Source organism: Tursiops truncatus, chromosome 10 (genome assembly GCF_011762595.2).
Source record: "Tursiops truncatus isolate mTurTru1 chromosome 10, mTurTru1.mat.Y, whole genome shotgun sequence".
NCBI lineage: Eukaryota > Metazoa > Chordata > Mammalia > Artiodactyla > Delphinidae > Tursiops > Tursiops truncatus.
The window spans coordinates 22,744,692-22,768,670 of NC_047043.1; the positions used below are offsets into that span (position 1 = coordinate 22,744,692).

The 23,979-nt window shown below is 47.2% G+C and overlaps 2 protein-coding genes across 11 annotated transcripts; one reads left to right on the forward strand and one right to left on the reverse strand.

Moving 5' to 3' along the window:
* Window positions 1-402: 402 nt before the first annotated feature.
* On the reverse strand, window positions 403-17,530 carry PPP1R10 (protein phosphatase 1 regulatory subunit 10). 10 transcript variants are annotated; one of them, XM_073810511.1, is made up of 21 exons: window positions 17,358-17,530; window positions 16,290-16,817; window positions 9,888-10,006; window positions 9,125-9,211; window positions 8,843-8,978; window positions 8,376-8,427; window positions 6,263-6,340; window positions 5,941-6,114; window positions 5,629-5,734; window positions 5,416-5,528; window positions 4,827-4,927; window positions 4,440-4,587; window positions 4,207-4,365; window positions 3,858-4,104; window positions 3,632-3,695; window positions 3,332-3,526; window positions 3,102-3,177; window positions 2,759-2,872; window positions 1,931-2,593; window positions 1,622-1,663; window positions 403-1,361 (listed from the first exon to the last, which is right to left on the reverse strand). In XM_073810511.1, exons 3-21 carry the CDS (start codon window positions 9,992-9,994, stop codon window positions 1,315-1,317), a joined length of 2,709 nt encoding a protein of 902 aa, XP_073666612.1. In that variant the 5' UTR covers window positions 9,995-10,006; window positions 16,290-16,817; window positions 17,358-17,530; the 3' UTR covers window positions 403-1,314. The 10 variants fall into 10 exon arrangements, with proteins under 10 accessions (XP_073666612.1, XP_033719827.1, XP_033719822.1 ...); XM_033863936.2 differs by having other exon boundaries at window positions 403-1,663; window positions 8,843-8,896; window positions 9,187-9,211; XM_033863931.2 differs by having other exon boundaries at window positions 403-1,663; window positions 17,358-17,528.
* Window positions 17,531-17,617: 87 nt separating this feature from the next.
* Window positions 17,618-23,585, forward strand: MRPS18B (mitochondrial ribosomal protein S18B). The gene is made up of 7 exons (XM_004323679.4): window positions 17,618-17,753; window positions 18,932-19,040; window positions 19,143-19,240; window positions 19,646-19,714; window positions 21,048-21,114; window positions 22,377-22,436; window positions 23,017-23,585. The coding sequence occupies exons 1-7, from the start codon at window positions 17,676-17,678 to the stop codon at window positions 23,310-23,312; spliced, it is 777 nt and encodes a 258-aa protein (XP_004323727.4). The 5' UTR covers window positions 17,618-17,675; the 3' UTR covers window positions 23,313-23,585.
* The last annotated feature ends 394 nt before the right edge of the window (window positions 23,586-23,979 follow it).

Genomic DNA, 23,979 nt, shown 5'->3' on the forward strand with positions numbered 1-23,979 from the left:
ATTTCTCTCTACCCTGCAGAGCCCCTTTTTTGGGGGACAAGCAGGATCCACCTATTTTTCCTTCCTTCCCCAGAAACTGCTCTTGGATTTTTCCTTTTTCAGCCACTCTTCCCTACTTCTCCCTTCTGCCCACCCTCACATAAATCCCTTCCCTAAGCTACTCCACAGGGCTGTTAGGATCAGCTAGAATGGATGTGCCTGCACCTTCTGCAGCTCAGGTGATCTGTGCGCTCTGCCTTCCCGCGCTGTGGCGTTTTATATTCAAAGTACTCCTTCACCAGTATTTCACTTAACACCAACGAAGGGTTGAAAGCCACATTCCACAAAGGTTTGTATTAATGAACTTTCAACAACAGCTGATAATGGCTTTTTTCTTTTTAAACAGTCCAGGAACACCAGGGGTTAAATACTTCTCTTTCCACTGTTTATTATTAATGTACAAAATATACAAAACCAAAAGAAAAAAGAAAATACTCATCCTCAAATCCATTGTGGCTCTAACCCAAGACCCTGCACAAAACCCAACCAATCCACTGTTTTCATAGAAAACAACTGATGCTGAGACAGGTGAAGGAGAGGGCTGGGAGAGGACAGGTCATCTCATCGAATCCACCCAGGAAGGCACCTGGTGGGGATTCAGAGGTGGCTGACTGACAGGGCAAGGGAGGGAGCTGGAGGCCTCACACCCACAAGGTTCCAGGTGGGGGCCAGGAGCACGCTAACTCCCAGAGGCAGTGCGTGTAGTGTGACTGGCATGCCCAGCACGCCGGGCTTCAGTTGATGAAAAGCTGGTCTCACTGAAGTGTTTTAATTTCCAGAATGAGCTGCAGGCAAGGGTGGACCACCACCAATGGCCTCACCTATGCCAGCTAAAACTTTTCACCGGATGCCGATGTGGATTTGCCATCATTGAACCTAGCAGACCCATGATGCAAACTTGGGTGTTCACGGAAGATTGCAACGTCTTACTTGAGAAAGGACTCAATGTAAAGCCTGTGTCGGGAGGAGTGGGGATGATGTGTTCCAGAACTCAAATCCAGCCTGATTGAGTCCTCTCAGTGCAGTGGGATACACAATACCCCTTTACCATCTCCCCACCCCACGAGGAAGCATGAACTTGGCTGGGATGATTTCATAAGTGCAGCTGATCCCGTGTCAGAGTTCTGTGTGCATGTGGAGGACCCACAAGAGGAGAGTAGAGGTGTTCTCCAGGATAACCAGCTTTAGGTTCTCAGGCATAAAGGGTAATACTGGAGAGGCGCTTGGCATAAAGGGCAAATCTCCTCAAAAAGTGAAGCCAACTCGGTCTCCTCTTCAGCAGTCCAGGGTACAGAATGTGTCCAGTCTCTCTCCTCCCCAGACTGGAGGAAAATATGTACATCAATGCGCACCAGTGATCCGAAAACCCCCAAGAACCCAGGCAGGTGGGCACTGAGGGGGCCGGCTCCTCATCAGCTGGGGAAAGGGGAAAATGGGCCTCACAGAAGCCATAAAAGGGTGGAAGGAGCAAGGCTGCAGTCCACAGGGGTGTGGGTGGGGTGGGCAGGTGGTCCCTAGGGCAGGGGGGGCCCATTGACACCCGGGTGGTAGAAGGCACAGTTGTTCTCATAGCGGCAGTTACCCTTCATCATGAAATGTCGACAAACAGGGCGATTTGACATGTCTGTGGGAATGATGGTGGAATAGTTAGATAGGAAATGGCCAAGAGGTCAATGCCACCCTCATCCCACCCGTCCAAGGCATCCTGAGAACTGTCTTTCAGAGAGACCTAGTCTTAGGGACCTGGGGGAAGGGCTAAAGGAAGGAACTGCCATGCATGCTGGGAACGGGGTGACCTCATGTTCTGCCTGGCAGACCCGGGGTAGTGACGTTCCCCAAAAAGTTGTAATGGGACACCAAGAGCCATATGGGGGACAGGGAGCATCCTCACCTCCTCCATGGCTGTGGCCTCCATCATGCCCTCGGTGGCCTCCTCCGCCATGGCCAGGGCCATCATGGCCACGGTGCTCATGAGGGGGTGGCCCTCGATGGTCATGGCCTCGGTGACCAGGGCCATCATGAGGCCGGTGGCCGTGGGGCCCCCCATGTCCAGGGCCTTCATGGGGCCGATGTCCACCACCAGCACCCATTCCTCCACCAGGGCCTTCATGAGGACGATGGCCACTGCCACCACCCATGCCGCCGCCAGGGCCTTCGTGGGGGCGATGCCCACCGCCCATGCCACTGCCAGGGCCTTCATGGGGACGATGTCCGCTGCCACTGCTCATGCCCCCACCAGGGCCTTCATGGGGACGATGCCCACCACCTCCGACCATGCCCCCACCAGGGCCCCCTCTTCCATTTGGAGGTCCTCCTCCAGAGCGACCTCCTCTGGCCCCTCGGAATGGAGGAGGAGGAGGAGGTGGTTCACTCCCGCCTCGGCCACCACGGCCTCTATGGTATGGCCCCGGACCTGGTCCCCCACGCATCGGGCCACCCCGCATGGGGTCACCTGGGCCATCCCAGAAGGGATCACCCCCTCGGGGAGGGGGTGGGGGACCCAGGAGACGTGGACCCACTGGCCCACCAGGGCCCCCAGGGCCTCCATGGGGACCTTTTGGGGGGAAAAAAAAGGGAGAGAGACAGTATCAGCTACCTGTTGCACCCAGGGACCGCCATCTCCCAACCCAAACCAACCCCCGGCTTTGGTCAATCCTGTACAGTTAGCAGGCCGAAGTCAAGCAGACAAACCCATTCTAACCTCTCACTCACCACCTACCTGGCATAGGTCCGCCAGGTCCAGGGGGGAAGTGCTGCATGCCCTTTGGGCCCCCAGGGCCTCCCGGTGGGAAACCATTGGCTATGGGACCAGGCCCTAAGAGTCCATGAGGCACTGTTAATGAAAAAGGAGTGAAGCAGTCAGCAAGACGATTCTAGAAGAGCGGCATGACGTCTTCCCGCTTAGGTGTGCCCAGCTGACCCCCTCAGACCAACCTGGCAGAGCACTGCCCTCTGTCCAGTCTTCCCCTCCCATGTCTTGCCGCCTAGTGGCAATACCCCTGCTCCCCCAATTCCACTGCAGGCCTCCTCGCCCAGGCCCCGGGGCTGGCCCTGAGGATTACCCAGCATCTGCTTGATCTTGTCTGAATAGTCTGGTTGCTTCAGCAGTTCCTCTGAGGGATGACTGTTAGGGCTACCCTGTGAGGCAAGGTCATTAAGGGACAAGGTCAACAGAGAATAAGGGTAACACCCGGCAGAGAAGGGAGAGCCCGAGGAGAAAGCAAGTGGGAAGGAGAGCAGAACGGGAGTAAGGAGAAATGGAGACAGTGGGGAAGAAGAGGGAGGCTCGTACCATGATGGAGGTGAGGATCTCCTGCACATTGATGCCTCCTCCTCCAGGACCCTGGGGGCTCTTCCCGGCACCCATGCTTCCCATAAGATTGGCCAGAACAGGAGGCAACTTGGAACCGCCTGCCCCATCGGGTGAGCCACAGGTCCCCCCCGGCTCCAGGGTCTCAACATATGGGGTCTCATCCATGGAACATTCCTGAAATGACAGGACAGAACAATCAGGACCAACAAGGATAAAGAGCCAGTCTCCCACGAAAGATGCATCAATGCCAAGCACAGCCTCCATCACCACGTAACTCACCTCATCTAGGGGGATGAGTTTGGGGGGGACAGGCTCATAGGGCTCAGGATCAGGCTCGTGAGGACTGTCAGGAATGCAGCAGGCGATAGAAAAAAAAAGCGTGACAGTCAAATTATTTATTCAAGCCCTTGATTTTCTTCCTAACCCCCACCCCCCTTCTAATTACCCCAGGGCACGTTCCCCTCAAGGGCTCAATACCTCAGGAAGTGAACCCCATTCTGCTCACCTTTCCTTGTTCAGGAAGAGCTCCTGAAGGATCCCCTTCTCCCGCTCAGCCTGGATGTACCGCTCCTGGCTGTTGCTTCCAGGGGTGACAAGAGGTGAGGGCAGCACCAGGGGCCGGGGACACACCCAGGGCACCTTCTCCTCCATGTTGTCATGGCTCAGACGCCGGGCCGTCTCAAACGCGTGTCGGTCTGACAGTATCTCTCGCTTAGCTGCCTCTCCGAAGTCCTTGATCTTATTCACATTCACTATTGCCAAGGAGAAAAAAAGCAAGAGGGAAGGTAAGCCCAACCAAGCCCTTTTTAAACTCTCTATACCCCACCTACTATAGAGGAAGCTGGATCTCTAACCTCGTTCAGTTTCATCCAGTTCAAAATAGAAATACTCTCTCAGCTTGCCCTCCTCAGGCCAGGTCACAGTTTTCCTCTTCCTGCCTTTCCGGGTCAGCTGGCTAGGATCTCCGGGACTCTCCACTGGCTTTGCATCCAGAGCTCCTGGCTCCAAAGAGGCTGTAAACAAGTAGTTTCAGAGCAGATCCTTCCTTTCAGAAAACCCCGAAACCTGAACCAGTTTCTAGACTTACCAGTATCCATGAGCTCTGGGACTTCAACAGGGGGAACTGGGGTCCCTGGACGTTCTGTGTCCATAGCCTCAGAAGGAGGTGCTGGCTCTGGGGAAGAAGGTTTGGCTGTGCTCGGTTCTGTGCTCGTTTTCCCTTCAAATGGGCTTGGCTATTGTGAAAGAAAAAGAAGTTAATGAGCTGACAGGAAAGGCAAGGCAATTAGTCCAGGGTCCTTGGCAAGATCCCCTAACAGTTCCTATAAAGGAAGACTGTCTCTAACAGTACTCTGCCACCAGTCTACATCTGAGACACAACTCTTGTCCTCCCCGAGCATCCTAGCTGCTGGGCCCTTCCTTCACCTGTACCTTTTCTACCTGGTCACTGGCACCTACTGCACAGCACCCATACCTTGGCAGCTGTGGGTGACAGCACCTTCTTCTTCTTCTTAATTTTGATGCCTGGAACAGGGGCTGAATTGAGCGCATCCAGAAAGCCCAGGCCCTCCATAGCTACAAAAGAAAAGAGCATAAAATGGAATCATCAGACCTCCTTAATAATGCTATTCCTATAGACAAAATCTGGGCAGAAAATTGGCCAATAGAGACCCTGCCTCAACTTTGGACACAATAAGCTCAAGGTGACCAGGAAGCATATGTAGGAGGATTCACACAAGAAATCCTTGTCATTATTCTATCTTTCTTTTAAAGGCAGGCAAGCGTGGCTTTGGATAGGAATCAGAGCTCAGGTAAGTGACAAAGTCAGCCTCCATGAACGTGACGGCTGGGAGCGCACACACCAGTCACTGAACAGCACGCCTCCCTACTTCATCTCTAAAATCACTCCTAAGCAATCCTATCAAGGACTCCTAGGAAGGGAGTTCCAGGGGAGTAAACATTAAAGGACACCAAGAAACCAGATGAAAATGGAGGAAAACGCTTCATTTCCATGAAAAAAGTTTGCTCTCAGTTCAAAGCACATCCCCCCACTTTAGACTCACGCTGTGGCGGGATGATCTTCACTTTGATCTCTTTGGTGGCATTGGGTGTTGTGTTGAGTGGCTTGTATTTCTTCTCTGCAGGGGGTGCAGCATCTCCTGGGGCGGCTGTGGAACTGTTAGAAAGGGACTGGTCAACAACACCTGACTTGCCCCCTCTTTTCCCTTCATGTCCACAGACCCAACCCATTCAAAAACCAAGAACATGGTCCATACCTCTGACGCTTGAGGGGGATGGGTTTAAGGTTGTACTTGTCAGAAACCACCACTGCACTGGCATTCTTCTTCACAGGCACCAAAGACGGGGTCTCCAGCTCTAGTCCTGGGGGAGAAGACATGGTGTTGGGGCTGGACTCACTCCACACTCTCCTGACTCTTCCTCCCTTAACCTTCATCAAGCCCTATAAACTCCCACAATGCTCCACCCACTCTCCAGATTTATCGTACCATTAAGTCCAACTCTTCCACCATAAGGCCCGGGCTGTGCACCTACCCACAGACACTCCAGAGGCCAGACGGCAGCCTTACCGGTAGAGCGGAACTTGGCGTGACTGGGCGCCGTGGTTCGGAGGGACTTGGGCTTCTCCCTCTTCTTCTCCGGGGCCTCCTCAGCCCGAGTCTCAGCCTTCACCTCAGTCAACGGTCGCTCAGGAGGGGTGGTTCGACTCTTTCCCTCTTCTTTCCGTTTCTTCTTATCTTTCTCTGTTGTGGAAAAACAGAGCAGAAAAGGATTTTATTTAGATAAAGAGAAAGACTGTCAGTCAGAGGTAAAAAGCAGGTTAGGGGCACGGAAGGCCACATCCCAGTGGGAAAGAAAGAAATACAAGGGATAAAGGGCCTAGCTGCTTACCAGCAGGCTGGGTACTGCTCTGGGAGCGGATCACAGCCATCCAGTCGCTAACAAGGACTGAGGCCAATTTCCGGAGCTCTGCAGGTGAGAGAAAGGGGAAATGCCTAAATAATGTAAGATACACTGAATCATGGAATTTTCCTCTATTCAGATAACTTTCAACCCTGATGCCACCGGGTGGGGCGGGGGGGCAAAAAGAAGGAACATTTATTAAAGTATGTTGTAAAAACTACACCAGGTGCTTTGCATACATCTCATGTAATTGTTATTACAACCTGAACTTTTTTTTTTTTTTTTTGCGGTACGCGGGCCTCTCACTGTTGTGGCCTCTCCCGTTGCAGAGCACAGGCTCCGGACTCGCAGGCTCAGCAGCCATGGCTCACGGGCCCAGCCGCTCTGCGGCATGTGGGATCTTCCTGGACTGGGGCACGAACCTGTGTCCCCTGCATCGGCAGGCGGACTCTCAACCACTGTGCCACCAGGGAAGCCCACAACCTGAACATTTTTAATCTCCCTTTAAGACACAGAAGCATGGAGATTAAAGTTACAAAACTAGAAGATGGCAGAATGAACCTAGTGCCTATGCTCTTCCCTTAACCACTTATTACAATAAAATAAGGAGAAAGGCAGAGGGGTTCAAGTATCCAAAGGGCTACCAGATTTTAAAAATTTCAAGGAGGCAGATTTAGATCCTCGTAAAAAAAAGATTTTCTAGGGAAACTTTTTTCCTAGGATGTCACTAGTGATGACAGCTCTTAAAAGAATCAATTAAATGTTGCAAGAGTGAAAAAAGAACTTAAAAACAAACCGATTTAGGATGAAGGAAGCAGAGTTTATCTAGAGAAAAAAGATGGTCAGAGAATATAAAGATAAAAAACAGAATTTATTTCTAAATATATGGAAAAATGCACTTGTAGCTCTTTCCTTCTGTACTTGGCAAATAAAATCTATCTACGGGACCTCTCTTCTTGCCAACATTTCCACTATGGGCTGATTTAATAATGAAATTGTTGTAGAATATTAAAACTTAACTTTTTAAAACAGTCACACAACTGCCAACTCCTATACCTAATGCAATATGAACCCCAATGCCCAGTGGGGGAATATCCTGAAACCTCTTTGAAGCAATCGATACTATCTATGGTCCAGTAAACTTAACTACAGTCAATAAGGAATGTACAAATTTCAGTATCTAAAGGAAGCACAGAATAATAATTAAACCTATACTCGAAGACGGCAACACAATTAAGCCAGCTGGAACAAGGACCAATATACCTCAGTGAAGAAACAAAAGATAGGCAATGATTTAATGGGATCTTCTGTGTTACAGTTTATCCTACAAAGCTACTCTGAGATGTCAGAAAAACAGTGAAGTGCTCATTATATAAAAGGACCTAAAAACAGAATTAATACAACTAAAAGAACGGAAAGCTAGGGAATGTTTTTCACTTAAACAATACTGTGAGTTAAAACAAAATCGTGATCCTTTATCCTGGAAAATGTTCCCCGTGTTTTCTCCTCTAGCTAAACTTTCCAAAGGGACCTAGCATACCATTCCCCATAGACAAAGAGCGGGGATCGGCTCTGCTACAATGCTGCTCACTTGCGGGAAACCAGTGTCTTGTGCTCACTGGTTTATGCCTTGGGTGTAAAACTTTTGGGTTAACTCTTGGATATAAACCTTTTTCTTCTCTAAAGAAAAGCCTGTGACTTTCTGGAGCCAGGCTTTGTCTTCAAGCCAGAACTGTATGGCCCTTGCCAGGAGCTCCAAAACCCTTTGTCTTAGCAAAGGAAAGAATCTGTTGCTATCAAAGCTATGATATACTCCAGGAGTCAGGATTCTGCCCATGCCCTACAGCAGGGTGTTTATTGGTAGAACGAGCATACCTGTTGTTAGGAAAATAGACATTGAGGGTCCCAGAATATGCTCTATTTATTGAGCATATTTAGAGAAACAGAAGTAAATGATGACAAGACATTCTAGGATGACACTATTTCCCCCAAAGAATTTTAAGTGTATGGCTTTTACACCAAGAGATCTTAAGAAATGAAGGTAACTGAGTGGAAGTAACGGAAGAAGGCCCAGGACACAGAGGAAAGGACTGGCCCCTACCTTCATCCTCACTTGACTTGCTCAGCTGCTTCACCAGTTTGGCTGTGTTGTTCTACGAAAGGAAGGGAGCAGCAGGATGGTAAGTGCCAGAAGGAAAAGCAGCCCACTCAGAGCTAACCACTCCCACAAACGCACAACCTCTTAACAGCCACTAACACTGAGATAGACCTTCTCTCTTACAAAGCCCTTGGAGACGTAGTCTTACTCCTTAAAACAACCCATTTAGGTAGGTTCAACCATTCCCATTTTACAAATGAAAAAACTGAGGCTCAGATATATAAGTGCCCCACGTCACACACCTATTAAAGGACATAAATTTGAACCAAATCTTGATTCCAAACTCCTATTTTTTTCTACCATTCTACCTCACAGGCCCAAGACTGTAGCCACATCAGAGTCAATATGAGTTTTTCATCTGTTAGCCTAAACTAAAAAGGAAGAACCAGGGTTGTAAGGACTGAAGGTACCTGCTTGAGATGGTCAACAGTGAGTGGTAGGTGCTGCAGGGTCAGTAGAATTTGCTGCAAGAGGGGAATGTTGTTGGTTGTCTTTGAATATGTCAGCCAATTGTTAAGAAGCTTGTAACCACCAACATCAATAAACCTGCAGGCAGGGAGGAGGCTCTGTGATGCCCTTCCTGGGTCTTGGGAGTATACCCCACCCTCCTAGTCCCCCAGCAATAACCCAGGAACCCCGTGCCTCACCTCCCCCCGCCTTCTAAGTACCCAGCCACCCAGGTCCCCACTTACTTGACCAATATTTCTGGTGAACGGGTCTGCAGGAGAATGTTCAAGTAAGTGCATCGACTCACCATCTTTCGTGCTTCCTTCATCAGACTGTAAGAGATAAGTCAAGGTTAGAAATGAAGCAGCCCGAAAGCACCTCTTCTTTGAGCAGACGTCTCTAATCTGCGGGAGTACCTCGAGATCCCTGATGACTTGGGACTTCGCTACAGTGTGGGGGGATCACACAGGCCCCTAGGAGGATGGGGTGGATCAGGATTGATGTGGAAACACCCAGAGGGATGGAACACAATGGAGGAGATGCACTGAAGTCTCCGATCTGAGGAGTTTTAAGTGTCACTGCTTCTCTAACCCACAGGACACATTTGATTCTGCTTCCAGGTGAAGAGCCCTAGCCTTCAACTACCATCTCTTCGGACTGGCTTAGTCACTCGCTTTCTCCTGGAAAACTTGAGGATCCCTGAAGGAAAATGACATTTGGAGCATGCAGAATGCAACCCAAAACAGTAAGAATCCTGTCACCTGACACTCCTGCTTGCTTCCTTCCTTCCCTTGGGACTGTGGATCTCCAAATATCCAGATGCCGTAATGACCGGGGACCAAGGGGTCATCTTTTCCTATCACTAGTTCTAACATAATTGGATTTGAATCCTATTCCACTGACTCCCATTCCTCTTAGGGAACACTTTTTGCTATCTACCTTAATTACAGTCATATTACAACACAAAATATTCTCCACTCACAACGAATTCAAAGGGTACAGACTCACCTGAAGATCTTCGAAATCCCATCCACACTCTTGACTTCCCCGTCTCGGTTAAGGAAGCTATCCAGGCCCTTGAGAAGCTCTTTGGGATCTATGGGACCCGAACCCATGATCGAGGTTTTCTAAGATAAGAGGATAAAACAAACCCACAGAATAAATGGGTGGCAAGGACAGCCGCAGTTGCCCTCTAATAAATTCTATCTCTGACAAATTATTAGTGATTATTTAATCTACATTCAACTGCACTCACCATTATCTAGGTAAGAAAAATCAACACAGACAATTGTCCCTACTGAGAAAACAGCCCTGGCAAGTGAAGCACTGTGTTAATATGTGACTGAAGGGGACGACAGTCAGACTGGAGGACTGAGGCAGCACCTCTCCTCTCGCTCTCAGTTACATCCTTCCCAGGACAGCTGAACTTCACCAGATTGTATCAGAGCTAAGATTCACATTCCCAAAACAAACACTCAACTCTCCAAGTCATTTTTGCTTATCAGGTCCCATTTCCCCTTAGTTGCTAATGAATCGAGCTTAAAAAAAAACACCAAACCTATAGCTTGATAAGAACTGGGCCAGTCATGGATGTTGGGCTGTCTTCCAAGAGTCAACTCCTTTCTATCTTAGCCCATGAAGAGTCAACCGCTTGGGAGATTGGGATTGACATATATACATCAATATGTATAAAATGGATAACTAATAAGAACCTGCTTATTTAAAAAAAAAAAAAGTCAACTGCCACAGGTAGCAGGATATGTTCTGCTTGCACCAGTAGACAATCTTCTAAAGTTGTAGGTGAAAAGAGGAGGAAACAAAACTTGAAAACAGAACCTCTCACCTATGGGAGTTAGGGGTGGCTCCCAGAGAGACAAATGGAGCAAAGAAAATCAAGCAGGTCCTCCTAAGCCTTGAAAAAATGTCACTCATTAACCAAACCCTGCATGAGTTTTTATTGTTTCAAAGTTAAGGGCAAGATTGGTTTGTGGTTTCAAAAGCAAAGATGCGAATCTGACTCCTAGTCCCTCCTAAATCATAACACCACCCAAGATCCCCAAGGAGAGCCTGAAATTAGAAACCATGGAGCCAAAAAGAATGGAACAAATAAAACTAGAAGCTGGCAAAATGCCATTAATTTTAAGTAGCTGCTTTAGACTAGGTTAGAAAAGGAGTTAATTAAAAGCTGAACACAGCTGTTACGGGACAGAGACACGTGAAACAATTTCTAGGCCAGAACTGAAGTTTGAGAGAGGTAATTTAGAATCAATATGGTTCTGATTAGGATTTTTATCCACAATGCCTCTAAACATTGGCTTCTGAGAAGCAGAAAAGAAAGCCACCTTAGTAATATCGACATTTGGGAAATAAGACGAACACTGGGTAGGAAGCAGGCAAGAAAGCCTCCTGAATCCCGCATCTAGTACAGAGATGAAACACATGAGCCAGGCAGAAGGGTGGGAAAAAATCAGTGTTTTACAAAGATGATTATATTTTCTGCAGAAAACAGGTTCCTTATAAGATCATGTTAATTAGTTCTATTTGTTCTATTTGTTCTCAAGCCAAAAGAGAAAAACAAGCATAACACTTTCAACCTTTTAATTCTCACAATAAAAAAGTCAATAAATTTCTACATTTACACGGTCTAACAACCTAGGCCAAGAAGAGGCAGAGGCATGGGGGGAACTTGGTTCCTGAGACCATAACCTGTGGGTTGAATACAGGGAGAGGAGGTAAGGTAAGAAATACTGAGAGGTGAGCAAGTCTGGGTTAACTGTGCTTTGCTGCTGCCCTGGAATCTCCACGAGGACAGGTAGAACCTAAGGTCAGAGGAAAAAACATTCAAGTCCAATACCAGATAAATTAGAAGTCCACAGGCCAAATCCACTTAAGTGTGGTGATTCTTATACACAGAGACACAGACATGGGGATAAAGGAATTTTCCCCATGTAGTAAGACACTATAAAGTGAAGTATAGACACTGTAAGGACAGAAATACAATAAAGGGATACACAAAATAGATTTCCCATTTGCTGGAGACTGGAACAGCAATGAGCGAATCCAAAATAATAAAATATATAATCAGTTAAAGAAAATATACGCAATTTGACCAAAAGCTTTCAATTAAACTAACTTCACTTCCAACCAATGTCCCCTAAATACAGCTGGCCCCTCAGATTCAAACCCAGTTGAATACACAGCACCTTGGAAAAGTCCCTTTTGCATACCCACCTACCAGTTAAGTCAACAGGCCTGCTCCCCCTACTTCCTTCAGAAACAAAATTTGTCACCTGAGCTCAAATGTTCCTTTGCTTAAGAGGGCAGCAGACAAGAGAGAATAACCATCTTCAGAGAGAAAAGAAACCAGCGAGTACACAGCTAAATTCTGTCCAGTGCCTTCTGCTGGGAATGGGACCCAGGGACAACTTTTTAATTCCCCATTCACAAGCAGCAAGAATAAAAGACATTAACAGTCAAGGAAAACTAGAAGACAAAGCAGAAGAAATGTTAAATATTCATTTTCCACTGCAGTTTTCCTATTATGTACATTCTGGAAATATATTAACAAAACTATAAATTTTGTCTCACAAGCACCAATCACGTGGTTTTAAGATGTAAGGGGTTTTTCTCATGACGGCTTCCTCCAGGCAATTAGTTTTCACTCATTTAAAATTAAGGACCCCAAGTGTTTTACAACCTATTTCCGTATTTTGAAGTCATTACGTTTAGAAAGAAGTTCCAAGGCACTCAAGTGGAAAGGAATGAAGAGCCTAAATTCTCGGCACAGCCCTACAGGAGAAAAGGCAAATGACTTTACCAGGGAAAGAGGGGCAGTGACCAATTGTCATTAACATATCTGGAGCCTGGAACGAAAGCTTAAGGAAGCTTTCTGAAACCAAAAATAATCCAGGGCATGATATGTTTTAATTTCCTTGAAGGCAGAACATACGGGGTGGCGGTGGGGAAGCAACCCCTGGCGTCATCTCCACCTTGTCCTAAAGCTGGGCTCTCCTTATGGAGCATGTTGCTGGCAGACACGTGCAGACACAAGGCACCGGGGAATTTTCTCTTACCAGAGATAAAATTAAGTCCAGAAGTGACACCAACTCCTGCCTCCAAAATAAATAAGGTGAAAAATATCTAGCTTGGCTAAAGTTATTCCATACCCATCACCAATGAAACAGAACTGAATTGGTTCAGGACAAAAATTCTAGGCGAGTTTAAAAACAATCACAACAATCTTCTAACAAAGGAGGAAGGTGTCCGTCCAAGTTTACCTTCACTTAGAGGTCTTAGCACTTCTGGAAATGAAGTGCTTTGTAGCTTACGTTCCCCCCTTCCTTTCCACGGTAATTGAGGCATTTCCTAGTCTGACTCGAGTGGACTGAATTATGTCTCTCAGGTGATTCACAAGGTCGCACCTCTCTTCAAGTAGTAAGCCGCCCCCCCTCAAAATCACTCCAAAACCCGGTAGCACATGCCCTTCCCAAACGCTTATTTGCCTTTCAATAAGGGTGTAAAGTCACCCCCCACCCCTGCCCTCATAGGACAGGATCCCAGGATAGAACTGTGGCCACAAACTACAAGGATCAGGTTCTCCGACGTTCTCTGGATGGATGTGGTTTCCCTAGAAGACCTTTTTTCCCATCTCCCATGTTAATGCAGATCTTCTTTATTATAATCCCCTGCTCACTAGAGCTCAGGAACCCCAGTGGGTAGAACGTTCAGCTCCCAAGGAAGGTATGCTGCAGAGGCACATGGCAAACTGCTTAAAAGATAAAAAACTTGTGGTCAGTAGGACATGTGGAAGAGGCCCTCCCATCCAATCCACAAGTAATAGTTTGAGAATCCATACCCAGTAGAAAATTAGCCCTAAAGTCTCACCAAGTCACCACAGAACAGTTGTACAAAATGGCTTTCCAATTCTGCCTAGAACCTTCACGCTTCACGGCAGGACTTTAAAAAATGAAAAGTATATGGAGAGTCTGATAAAGATTTGATTTTGAAAAAGTTGGAAGAAGAAAGGTAAGAAAGGGACAGGACACCCAATACCACCCTCAGGTAGGGCATGGCTTTCAAACATGCAATTGCTACAGCACTGCACAAGTGGAAAAACGAAGAGGACATTATTTCCCCACTGTTTTTAAGGAATTTCTTTCAGAAGGGAAGGAAAAAGAAATTCAAAAAGGGTGGCTCTTTGGAAAAAAGAAATGAAGGTTGTGAAATGTAATACCAGAAAGGTTTTGCTTACCAGAAACCGTAGCTTGAATCCCCCTGCCTTGAGTTTACAACTGCCGCCTCCTTTCCTAAAGATTCACTTCTCATCCTAGTACCAATGTACAGGAGCTAAGCAACTGGAGAACGTGATACAGCACTGAACACAAAGAGCTTACCCCCAAACCCAGAGGCGGGAATAAGGGCGATTTAGAAGAAAGTCCTAAAGTACCCACTCTCCCCCAGATTCTCATCATACAAAGCGACCGAATGCCAAGAGGCCCAAGGACTGATTCCTGAGCAGAAACGGCACATTTCAGTGTCATTAGGCCCCAGTTGTCTATTCCAGTTACTCATTCACAAGTCCTTGTGTCTTCCTCCAGTATCCCCCAACACACATAAGACACACACACGCTCACACACACTCCCCTCAAAAGCTTCCAGCCCTAAAGTACAGCTGTTTGACTGGTTTCCACCCCTGGCAACTGAAGCGGGGAAAAATTCCAAGCAGTAGTGATGAAAGAAGGTGAAAATAAAAGCAACAGACTCGGGATCGTTAAATACAAAAACTAGAGCTGCCCAAGGAGACGGACAGCTTCAAGACCTAATTCCTATAAGCTTTTTTCCTTTTAAGATAACGGCTATAAAAGGTTATAAAGAAAATAAGGAAAATGGCTTTTCCTGTCTGGCAGCAGCGTGCACAAGAGTCCAGAAGGCATCTGCTCGGGGTGGAGTTTGAAGAGGGTGGAGAAAGGAGGAAGAAAGCTGATTACATCACCTTTCAATGCTGCTCCTCCCCCTTGACCAAGTTTCTAGGGCGGCCCTAAGCTCTGGATGGCAAAAGGGGGAGAAAAACAACAAGGCAGGGACGCCATCTTGTTACGGAGAAGAGAACTCAAACTTAAAAAGCTATGCCGGCTCTGCCGGTAGCTTTTTACATTAAAAAACCTTTTAGTAAAAAAAAACAAAAAACAAAAAGCAGCCCCCATCCTGAATAGTCTTTGACCTACTGTGAATAAGAGCAGTGTGAAAATAAAAGCAATTAAAATATTAAAAAGAACAATTTTCTGCGGGGAAGAACTGAATTTGCAATTGAGGTTCAACCTGCTACTGTCGAACACCCCCATCCACCCTATAAAGGGAAAGGGGGGAGGACTTGGACCCCTCTCAACAAATAGGGTTGAGGTGGGAGGACAGGAGAAAAATGGGTCAAGACACAACCTGCAACGCCGCTTGGAAGACAAAAGGACAAAGAAAGTCGCCATATTGAAGCAGGGAAGAAAAAAATTCCTTTTAACGACACAAATCTTCTAGAAAGCTAGCATTCAATTGCACTAAATGGCTTTTAAAATTATACTCCTGAATTCCACATTTCCCCAACCTTTCCACCCTCTACTTAACTGTATTCCCCCCACCAAAAAGTATCAAATTAAAATGTTAATCACTTTTTTTTGCTTTTAAATAACCTACGCAATCTGCAACAATTACAAGACATTCTTTACCTCCCCAACTATTATCTTGTATGTATTGGCACTAAGATTATATTTTGCCCTGAATTAAGTGTCTTGCAATCTTTATTCCTAGATTGCCACCTGTATTAACCACACAAATATACCCCAAACAAATTACATTAAAATTGAGAGTTAACAATCATTTAAAAAGTCATAGCCACCTATTTCTCTCTGCCCATCTCCTTACCCTGCAATCTTTATGTACAGATTGCTTATTAATCTGGCAAATTGAAAGGCGCCCTGCTTGTCTCACACACAAAGAAGTGGGACTTCTGGGCCACAAAATCCACCATCTTTTGTATGTGAGCTCATTAACCCTTTTGAAGACTGCTGCTAACGAGAGGAAGGTAACCATACCTCCTTATAAAAAGCAAACACTTATGGCTTTGGCAGTCTGGAAATTGGCTGGATTACCAAGGGTTAACCATCAAAATCTTAAGTTGCGGGCCCTCCCTCCACCCTCTCCTAGCCTGCAGCAGAGCAGGGAAGAGGCAGGTGGTAGGGGAGAGAGAACACTGTTTAGACCCAAAGGCCCTTTTTAATGGAGATTAAGTGACCGGATCGGTCCTTCTCCAGTTCTCTATTTGTTCTACGGTCTCATTTCTTCCTCTCATTATTTTTGGTTTCACAAAGGGAAACGTTGATTTCTTGTTGCAAGGCTGGTTTTTGAAAATTCGACACTTACTATCCAATTTTTTTGCGACGTCAGCACCTCGGGCTCAGGGGGGGAGGGGGTTAAAATTTTGGAGAAAAAAAATAAAACAACCAACCAGGACCCAAAACTCAATTATTTGGGGGGCCTCATTGGATCAAAAAGTCTCCTTAAAAAAAATAAAGGCCAACTCAGTATTCATTTTCCCCCCACCCAACTCCATGCAGGGAGGGGGGGTCGTAGAAAAAAAGTTCTGAGTGGATTAAAAAAAGTAAACGCTGGATGAGTGAATTTGGGTGGGTTTGGGAAGGGAGGGTGGTTGATTATTTTTGAAGTTATGTGGTGACGGTCCTTCGGCCACAGATTTCAAGTCCCAGGCAGCGTGGGCTGGTGGGGTGGGCAAGATAGGTGGGAAGGGGCAGAAGACACAAGTGGTTGGGCTGGTGGCTGCTGTTTTCCCTTTCCCCCCTCTCTCAGGATCCTTTCAAGGGCTTAGATGTTGCTGCGGCTTGTTTCTTTTCTCCTCGTGGCCGGCCCGTCTTTCTCCGAGAAAATTCAAACCTGGGATAAAAGGAACACAAGGGAGAAAGATATAATCAGTATGGGTTGCTCTTAAACACCCAAAAGTACAATCTTTGTTGTCCCCAAACACCTCCATGTCCCATCCCGAACACAGCCGCTTAAAAAGAGTCACGGCTCTCAACCGAGCCCTCGCCTAACCCATTTCCTAGGCCAACTGTCCCAGTAAAATTTTACCCTCCAACCAACAAAACGCCGAGACTTACCTCTAAACGAACCCCAGAATGGCGGCTGCCCGCTCGGGCTGAGTCTTTTATATCCGGACACCGCCCAACGCGCCCAAACGTGCTAGTGAAACGCCCTTGCGGCGAGAGACTGTGCGCGGGGCGTGAATTCATTGGGCAACCAATAAGACAACTCGCCAGCTGATTGGCTATCCTGCCTTAACCTTCGCTCAGCCCCTTCCCCTGGGCACCCTCTTCCGCCTCCTTCCTGGCCCCCGAAAGCGTGCGCTTGACCTAGCGGCCTAGCACCTCCCTTTCCTCTGCTTCCACCACTTCCGCCCTCGAGATCATTTCTCACCAAGGGTTGGTAGAATCGGACCGGCGCATGCGCAGTGAGAGGATCTCGGTCAAAATCGACTTCAAAATTGCTTAAAATACAAACTGTAAGAATGCGATCTAAGAGTCGTACTGGCTGGTTCAGCAAAAATGCAATTTTGAGGCCGAATTCGATAGTGACGCAGTTGAAATTGGCCTCTCCCTACAGCTCCCCTTTCACGCTTCCGTCCTGACGCAGATGCGCTGCCGCCTTCCGCACTGCGGGGTCGTCCTTGGCCCTACCCTAATCTATTTCCTGGAGCATGCGCAGTCGCTTTTCCTGCTTTATGCGTATGTCAAGATGGCTGCCTCCACATTGAACGTGTTGCTGAGGCGCCTTCCTAGCATTTCGCCCTTCAGAGGTGCCTACGGAGTTCAGGTAACTCCTTGGGGCACATTTTGTACAACGCCAGATTTGGTTGTACCTTTTCGAGGTCATCGCTCCACTGCTGGGAATCCAGGAGCCGAGGCCTTCCCAAGTGCTTCTGCCTTGGCTGTCAAGGCAACCCTTTGCTTCCACCACCCTCCTCCTTCCCTTCTCATTCCTCAGTACAGCGCACGTTTTCTAATCTCGAGTCGAGAGTAAAGAGCAAGGGTTGGATGTCCTCCTCTTCCGTTTCCATCTCGGCTGAATAATTAGGCGGTGGAACGGATCTCTTGGCCATACACAAACCAAGTATTAACTGTACAGGTGGTGTCTAAATCTTCGATGCCAGGGAGTGTTCTTGGGTTGAGGGACACTAGCTTCTACCAGCCCTACCATCTTCCAGTAGAGCCAGGATACATTCTCATGACCTGGGACCAGTTACTCGGCTCTTTATCTCACTAAATCAGTTTCTTATCAAAGCATACATGAGAGCTTAACTTTGGATTGAGTTTTCCCTCCAGCCTACGTACTCACCACCCTGGAGGTTATGGGCAGGGCAGATTCTTGGTGGGGTAGGGTGAGATGGGAAGGCTTGCCCAACTGCCACTCCCTAAAGTGGGACTGAAAACTGGTGACAGGGGTCACCACAGAGTTAACTACAGGCCTGGTAGCTTTAGAGGTAGTGTTAGGACTTAAGTTTGTTCTGCCATATGGAATGTTGACCTTCAACTTCTTAGAAGGCTGGGCAACTGAGTGATTGGATTGGATCGAGTTGGAGACTCGCGTGTCCTTTGCATCCCCTTCCTGCCACACGTCTTAATTCCAAGAAGATGGACATTCTCCCTTTTCCTCCAGTAGACTGAGTTCATCCCAGAAAGCATGAATGCCTTATACGTGCCAGGTTTTTGAGTTGTCTTTTCAAATAAATTTGCTTCCCAGTCACCTGTGCTAGTAGTTTATCTTCTAATGTTACCTTTTCTTTCAAGATCCAGTTGGAGGTAGGGATAGTCGTTGTTGATGTAAACTTAATCTCCCACAAAATGCTACTCCCATATACAGCATATTCCTGCTGTATTTCATTTACACAGTGGGCGTGCCTTCCCCTTTCTCCCTGAAGTGTGGGCAGCAAACCAATCAGGTCTTGTCCTTGAACTCATTGTCTCATTTCGCCTCTGCCCCTCCTTTTATAGGTTCCCCTCCAGACTCTTTGCACCAAAGCCCCCGCTGAGGACGATTCTTTGCTCCCACTTCCCGTTTCCCCTTATAAGGATGAACCCTGGAAATATCTGGACTCAGAAGGTACTTCTAAATGGGGAAGGGGAGGGTCAAGTGAGGTCTGAAATAAGTGGACAGAGACCCGCCCATCACCACCACCCAAACTTGTATGGTCTTTCATTTCAGAATACCAGAACCGCTATGGTTCTCGCCCTGTCTGGACTGACTACCGTCGCAACCACAAAGGTGGAATACCCCCACAGCGGACTCGAAAGACATGTATTGTGAGTTTCTGAGTGTGGCACGTGGATGTGGAGTGGGGCTGGAGGCCATAGTGACAGCGGCAGCAGCACTTTTTTTTTTTTAATTATTTTTTTTTATTTTTGGCTGCATTGGGTCTTCGTTGCTGCATGCGGGCTTTCCCTCGTTGCAGGGAGCAGGGGCTACTCTTTGTTGCAGTGGCTTCTCTTGTTGTGGAGCACGGACTCTAGAGCGCAGGCTCAGTAGTTGTGGTGCACGAGCTTAGTTCCTCGGCATCAAGTGGGATCTTCCCAGACCAGGGCTCGAACCCGTGTCCCCCTGCATTGGCAGGCGGATTCTTAACCACTGCACCACCAGGGAAGTCCCCAGCAGCACTCTTTCTGACAGGGCTTTGAACAGCTTCACCTGCCAGTTTCTTCTCTCTACAGCGTGGAAATAAAATTGCTGGGAATCCCTGCCCCATCTGCCGGGATCAGAAGTTGCACGTTGACTTTAGGGTAAGGAGAATCTTTTCTCTAGGATAAAGACTTGGAGCCTTTTTTGCAATGCTAAAGAGATTACCTTAGGTGCCCCGCTCTTCATATCCTGGTGCCCCTAAAGTCCATTTTGTATTGACTTTCTGGTAATATAAAAACATTCCTCCTTCCAGCCTTTTGCGCTCTACTAAGGGTTTTACTAAAAAGTTTCATCCCTTGTCTATGAAATTTACAGTCTAATTTGGCAAGAGAAATGCTTGTTTCTAATGTGAGGGCAATGCCCAAAGGTTTATTTATATCAATCACAGTTGTTAGCAAGTAGATTGGACTAGTTTTTTCCGGAGATTTTCTTTATTTCGTTGTCATGTTGATGTTTGGTGGCATGCTGAGACTTGGGGCTGGAGGGCAGATACATGAAGCAAGGTATAATCTAGTTATTTTTTCAAAAAACCTTCATTGTGATAAGGACAGAACTTATTCCTTAAAGTATTCAAAAACCTTATAAAGATGATAATGGAAAAGTGCCCTTCCGAGCTTGCAGTATTACAAGGTATTAGGGCAGAAGCTGAATGGCTGGTCGTCAGAGAAGTCAGAGGGCATTCAGGGGTCAGTCAGTCAGCAGATGGGGGTGTCTGACTGCTCTCAGGCTCCTTCTGATACAGGTTGTAGAGGAGTCCAGAAGATACTTCTCAATTTCAGCTGTGTATAATTGGTTACCAAAAAAAGGCTATAATCATTTGTATACAGTTTATAACAAATTGCATGACTAAGGGAGAGAGAAAGATTACAGACTGAAGAGTGCAGCTGACTCTGCCTGCCATTCCACTCCACAGATATACCTGCTTTCTCTTTGGGAGTCTCACCACCTGTGATTAATTACTGGCTGGGAGTCATTCTAATAATTAAATCTCTAAAATTGATTTTAGTAAACATATACATTACATATACCATGCATTTATATAAGTTAATAATTTGTAAATGTACATTATAACACGTACTACATTTTCTGGGTGATTTCAGGGATTTTCCAACAGACTGTCCCTAATTTGTTGCATGAAGGACTGACTTTAGAACCTAACCCCTACAGAAGATAATTCTATGTGAGTCTCAGTGACAAAACGTAGGATGTGTATGTGAAATGGTTGGAAGGCCAGGAAAGGGAAAAAGGTTGCAAGGATGTGTTCAGTAAAGGGATGGGGCTAAAACCAGGACCTGAAGGAAAGTAGCACCTGGGGAGATGTAGAAGGGTCAAGGTCATTTGTGTGGGTGTGCAGGGATTGTGCACTTTTGGTCTCTAATCGTCTTGCTACCTTCCCTCCCCTCTCTCTTGTTTCTCCACCACTTTTTCCTACAGAATGTGAAGCTCTTGGAACAGTTTGTCTGCGCCCACACGGGTATCATCTTCCATGCTCCATATACAGGTCAGCCCATCATCCCTGTCACCACCAGAATAGCTTTTCCTTACAGCACTTCATATATTTATTAAGACAGACAACAGGTATTTATTTGGTGGTTCGTACTAATGACCTAAAAAATGTGATGGAACCTTTTGGAAATCTTGGCCTAATGGGGATACTCACACGCTAAAACAGTTACATGTGAACAGAAGATACAGGCGAGTACCAGTATAAGCAAACTATCTAAATGGAACTGTTAAAAGGTAAGTGGTGCTGATTGTTTCCTTTCTATAGGGTCTCTTCACTTTTACGGAAGGCTTTCTCATAAATTGACCTTTTATTCCATTGACAATTCAGTTAGATTTCCCAAATTTGGCGTAAGCTCACCAATTCAAGATTATATCTATTCCCTAACTATAGTCACAGGCCAAATCTGGCTCACTGTCATGTTCATTTATTTTCATATTGTCTACAACTCCTTCCAGGCTACAGTGGCAGAGTTGAGGAGCTGAGACAGACTATAATATATGCCTAAAACATATGCCACATTGCCTCCAGTATATGGCCCTGTACAGAGAACATTTTGCCAACCCCTGCTCCAAAGCAAGATAAATTTGCAAAGAATAATCGGAATCCACCCTTTTGTGGCGTGGTAGCATGATTGGTGGAGTTTGGTTTGTCAAGGAGTTTGTTTTTGTTTTGGCTTAGTTTGGTTTTTTGTGGGGTTTTTTGGCCACACCACACGGCTTGTGGGATTTTAGTTTCCCAACCAGGGATTGAACCCGGGCTCGCGGCAGTGAGAGCACAGAGCCCCTAACCACTGGACCACCAGGGAATTCCCAAGGAGTTTTAAGAAGAGTTCTATAGTCAGGCTGTAAAAGGCTGAAGGGACTATTTTGCTACTTTCTCAGATCGTCTTGCCCAGATCTGAAATCCATTCTTCCTTTATTGAATCTTTCTCTGTGGATTGTCCAACTCAGCCCTTTAACTAACCACACTTGCCCTTTGAATTGTGTTCTGCTCCCTGTCTTGAAACCTTTACTGTTAAGTGGCTTCTCTATAGTGGCTAGACCCTCCTAAGTCTTCATCCTGGTTCGCAGAGAGAGAGAGAAGGTTCTTCCCACTGGGCAGAAGGGGAAACCAAGCCTTGCCGAGGGGTCAGGGGAATGGGGTCATCAGGTAGAGCTAGGTCTTCCAAATCTAAGCCTCTATCACCATGTAGAAGCAGTTATGTTCTTCATTTACTGTGACTTATAAAATGATCTCTGAGTTACCTTTTTTCACAGGGGTCTGTATGAAGCAACACAAGAAGTTGACCCAGGCCATCCAGAAAGCCAGGGATCATGGTAAGAATGAGAAGGGGCACAGCGCAGTTTTGTTAGGCATAAGGAAGGTGACTTAGGGCTGGAGGGTGGATATAAACGTTCCCACCTATCTGAGAAGGTAGCACTCATGTTCTTCCAAAGAATCTTCTTTCATCACTCCACTGTCCCTTGTTTCCTCTCCTGAGTCTCTTATCTTGTCGTTGCCCTGTCCTCTTTTTCTTCCTCTTTCTCTGCCTTCTTATTTTATAAATGTTGCCCCAACGCCATGTCTAAATCATAGGAGCTTTGTATAAATTTCTGACCCTGGGCTCCATGACACTTTTGCACAAATTAGGAAAAGGTACCCCTATGTTAGGGCAGATGCAGCTTCATAGCCCTGGCACAGGCCTGCACAGCTTGGCAGGCAAGAGTCTGGGCAGCACGTCAGCCCACACTTGCCCCCTTGGCCAGTTGCTTCTGTGCAGCATACCACATGCATAAATGAACCCAGTGGCTCTGACTGGTCCCTCCCTCCCTTTATATGTCATTTTTCTTATTATCTGTCTTAATCTGAAGTACCTGTCCTCCCTTCCCTGGCATTCTCTTTTTTTTAATCCCCCAGGTCTCCTCAGTTACCACATTCCCCAGGTTGAACCCCGGGACCCTGACTTCAGTACCTCTCATGGAGCTGTGAGTGTCACTCCGCCAGCGCCCACTCTGGTTTCAGGTGACCCCTGGTACCCATGGTACAACTGGAAACAACCACCAGAGAGAGAGCTGTCCCGCCTTCGTCGGCTCTACCAGGGTCATCTCCGAGAAGAAAGTGGCCCTCCACCTGAGTCAATGCCCAAGGTGCCCCTCACAGCCGCAGTTGAAGCCTCCTCCACTGAGCAGGCGGGCCCCCAGACTGCTCTGTAGGAGCTGTAGACTAGGAAGGGAGCCGGGAGGGTCCCTTACACAGTATTTCATCCTGAAGAGCTGTCTACATTGTGGCCAGTGGCAGGCCCAGGGCCAGAGAAAGGAAATGATTGTTGGTGAAAGGGATAAATACATCTGAGGCTGAGGGAGGGCAGTGCAGACGTGTATCGGAAGCCCCAGCCCCTATATGTTGTCAATAGATAGGCTATACATTCTGCTACTGTTCCAGACCTGTGCCAACTGGGTTTTTCCACAATAAAGCTGTATCCTGTCTCTGGGCTGCATTTCAGATGAATGCTATGAGGATTGCGGGGCAGTGGGTGCTGCTGTGGGGAGAGGAGTGGTCAGGCTTGAGCCAGTCTGATCAGTGCACTCTTGGGACCAGAAGCCACCTGGGATGAGCAGTTGTGCCATTATGTGATGATCACTTGTGCCCCCCTGTGCCCGATGCACCAGTGTTCCCACTGAGGGGCTAAAGGGTTGGAGAGTGAGACACTAGGCCTAAGAAAAATGCGTTGCTATGGCACCCGCTGCCGTGGGAGGCGCGGATGGGATGAGTGGCGTTGCTAAGTGACAGCTGGTCTGGCAAAAAGAACGGGGTCCCCGGGCCGGCTGCCGGGATGGTGGTGGGTGGGGGGCGGTGGTGGGTGGGGGGCGGTGGGTGGGG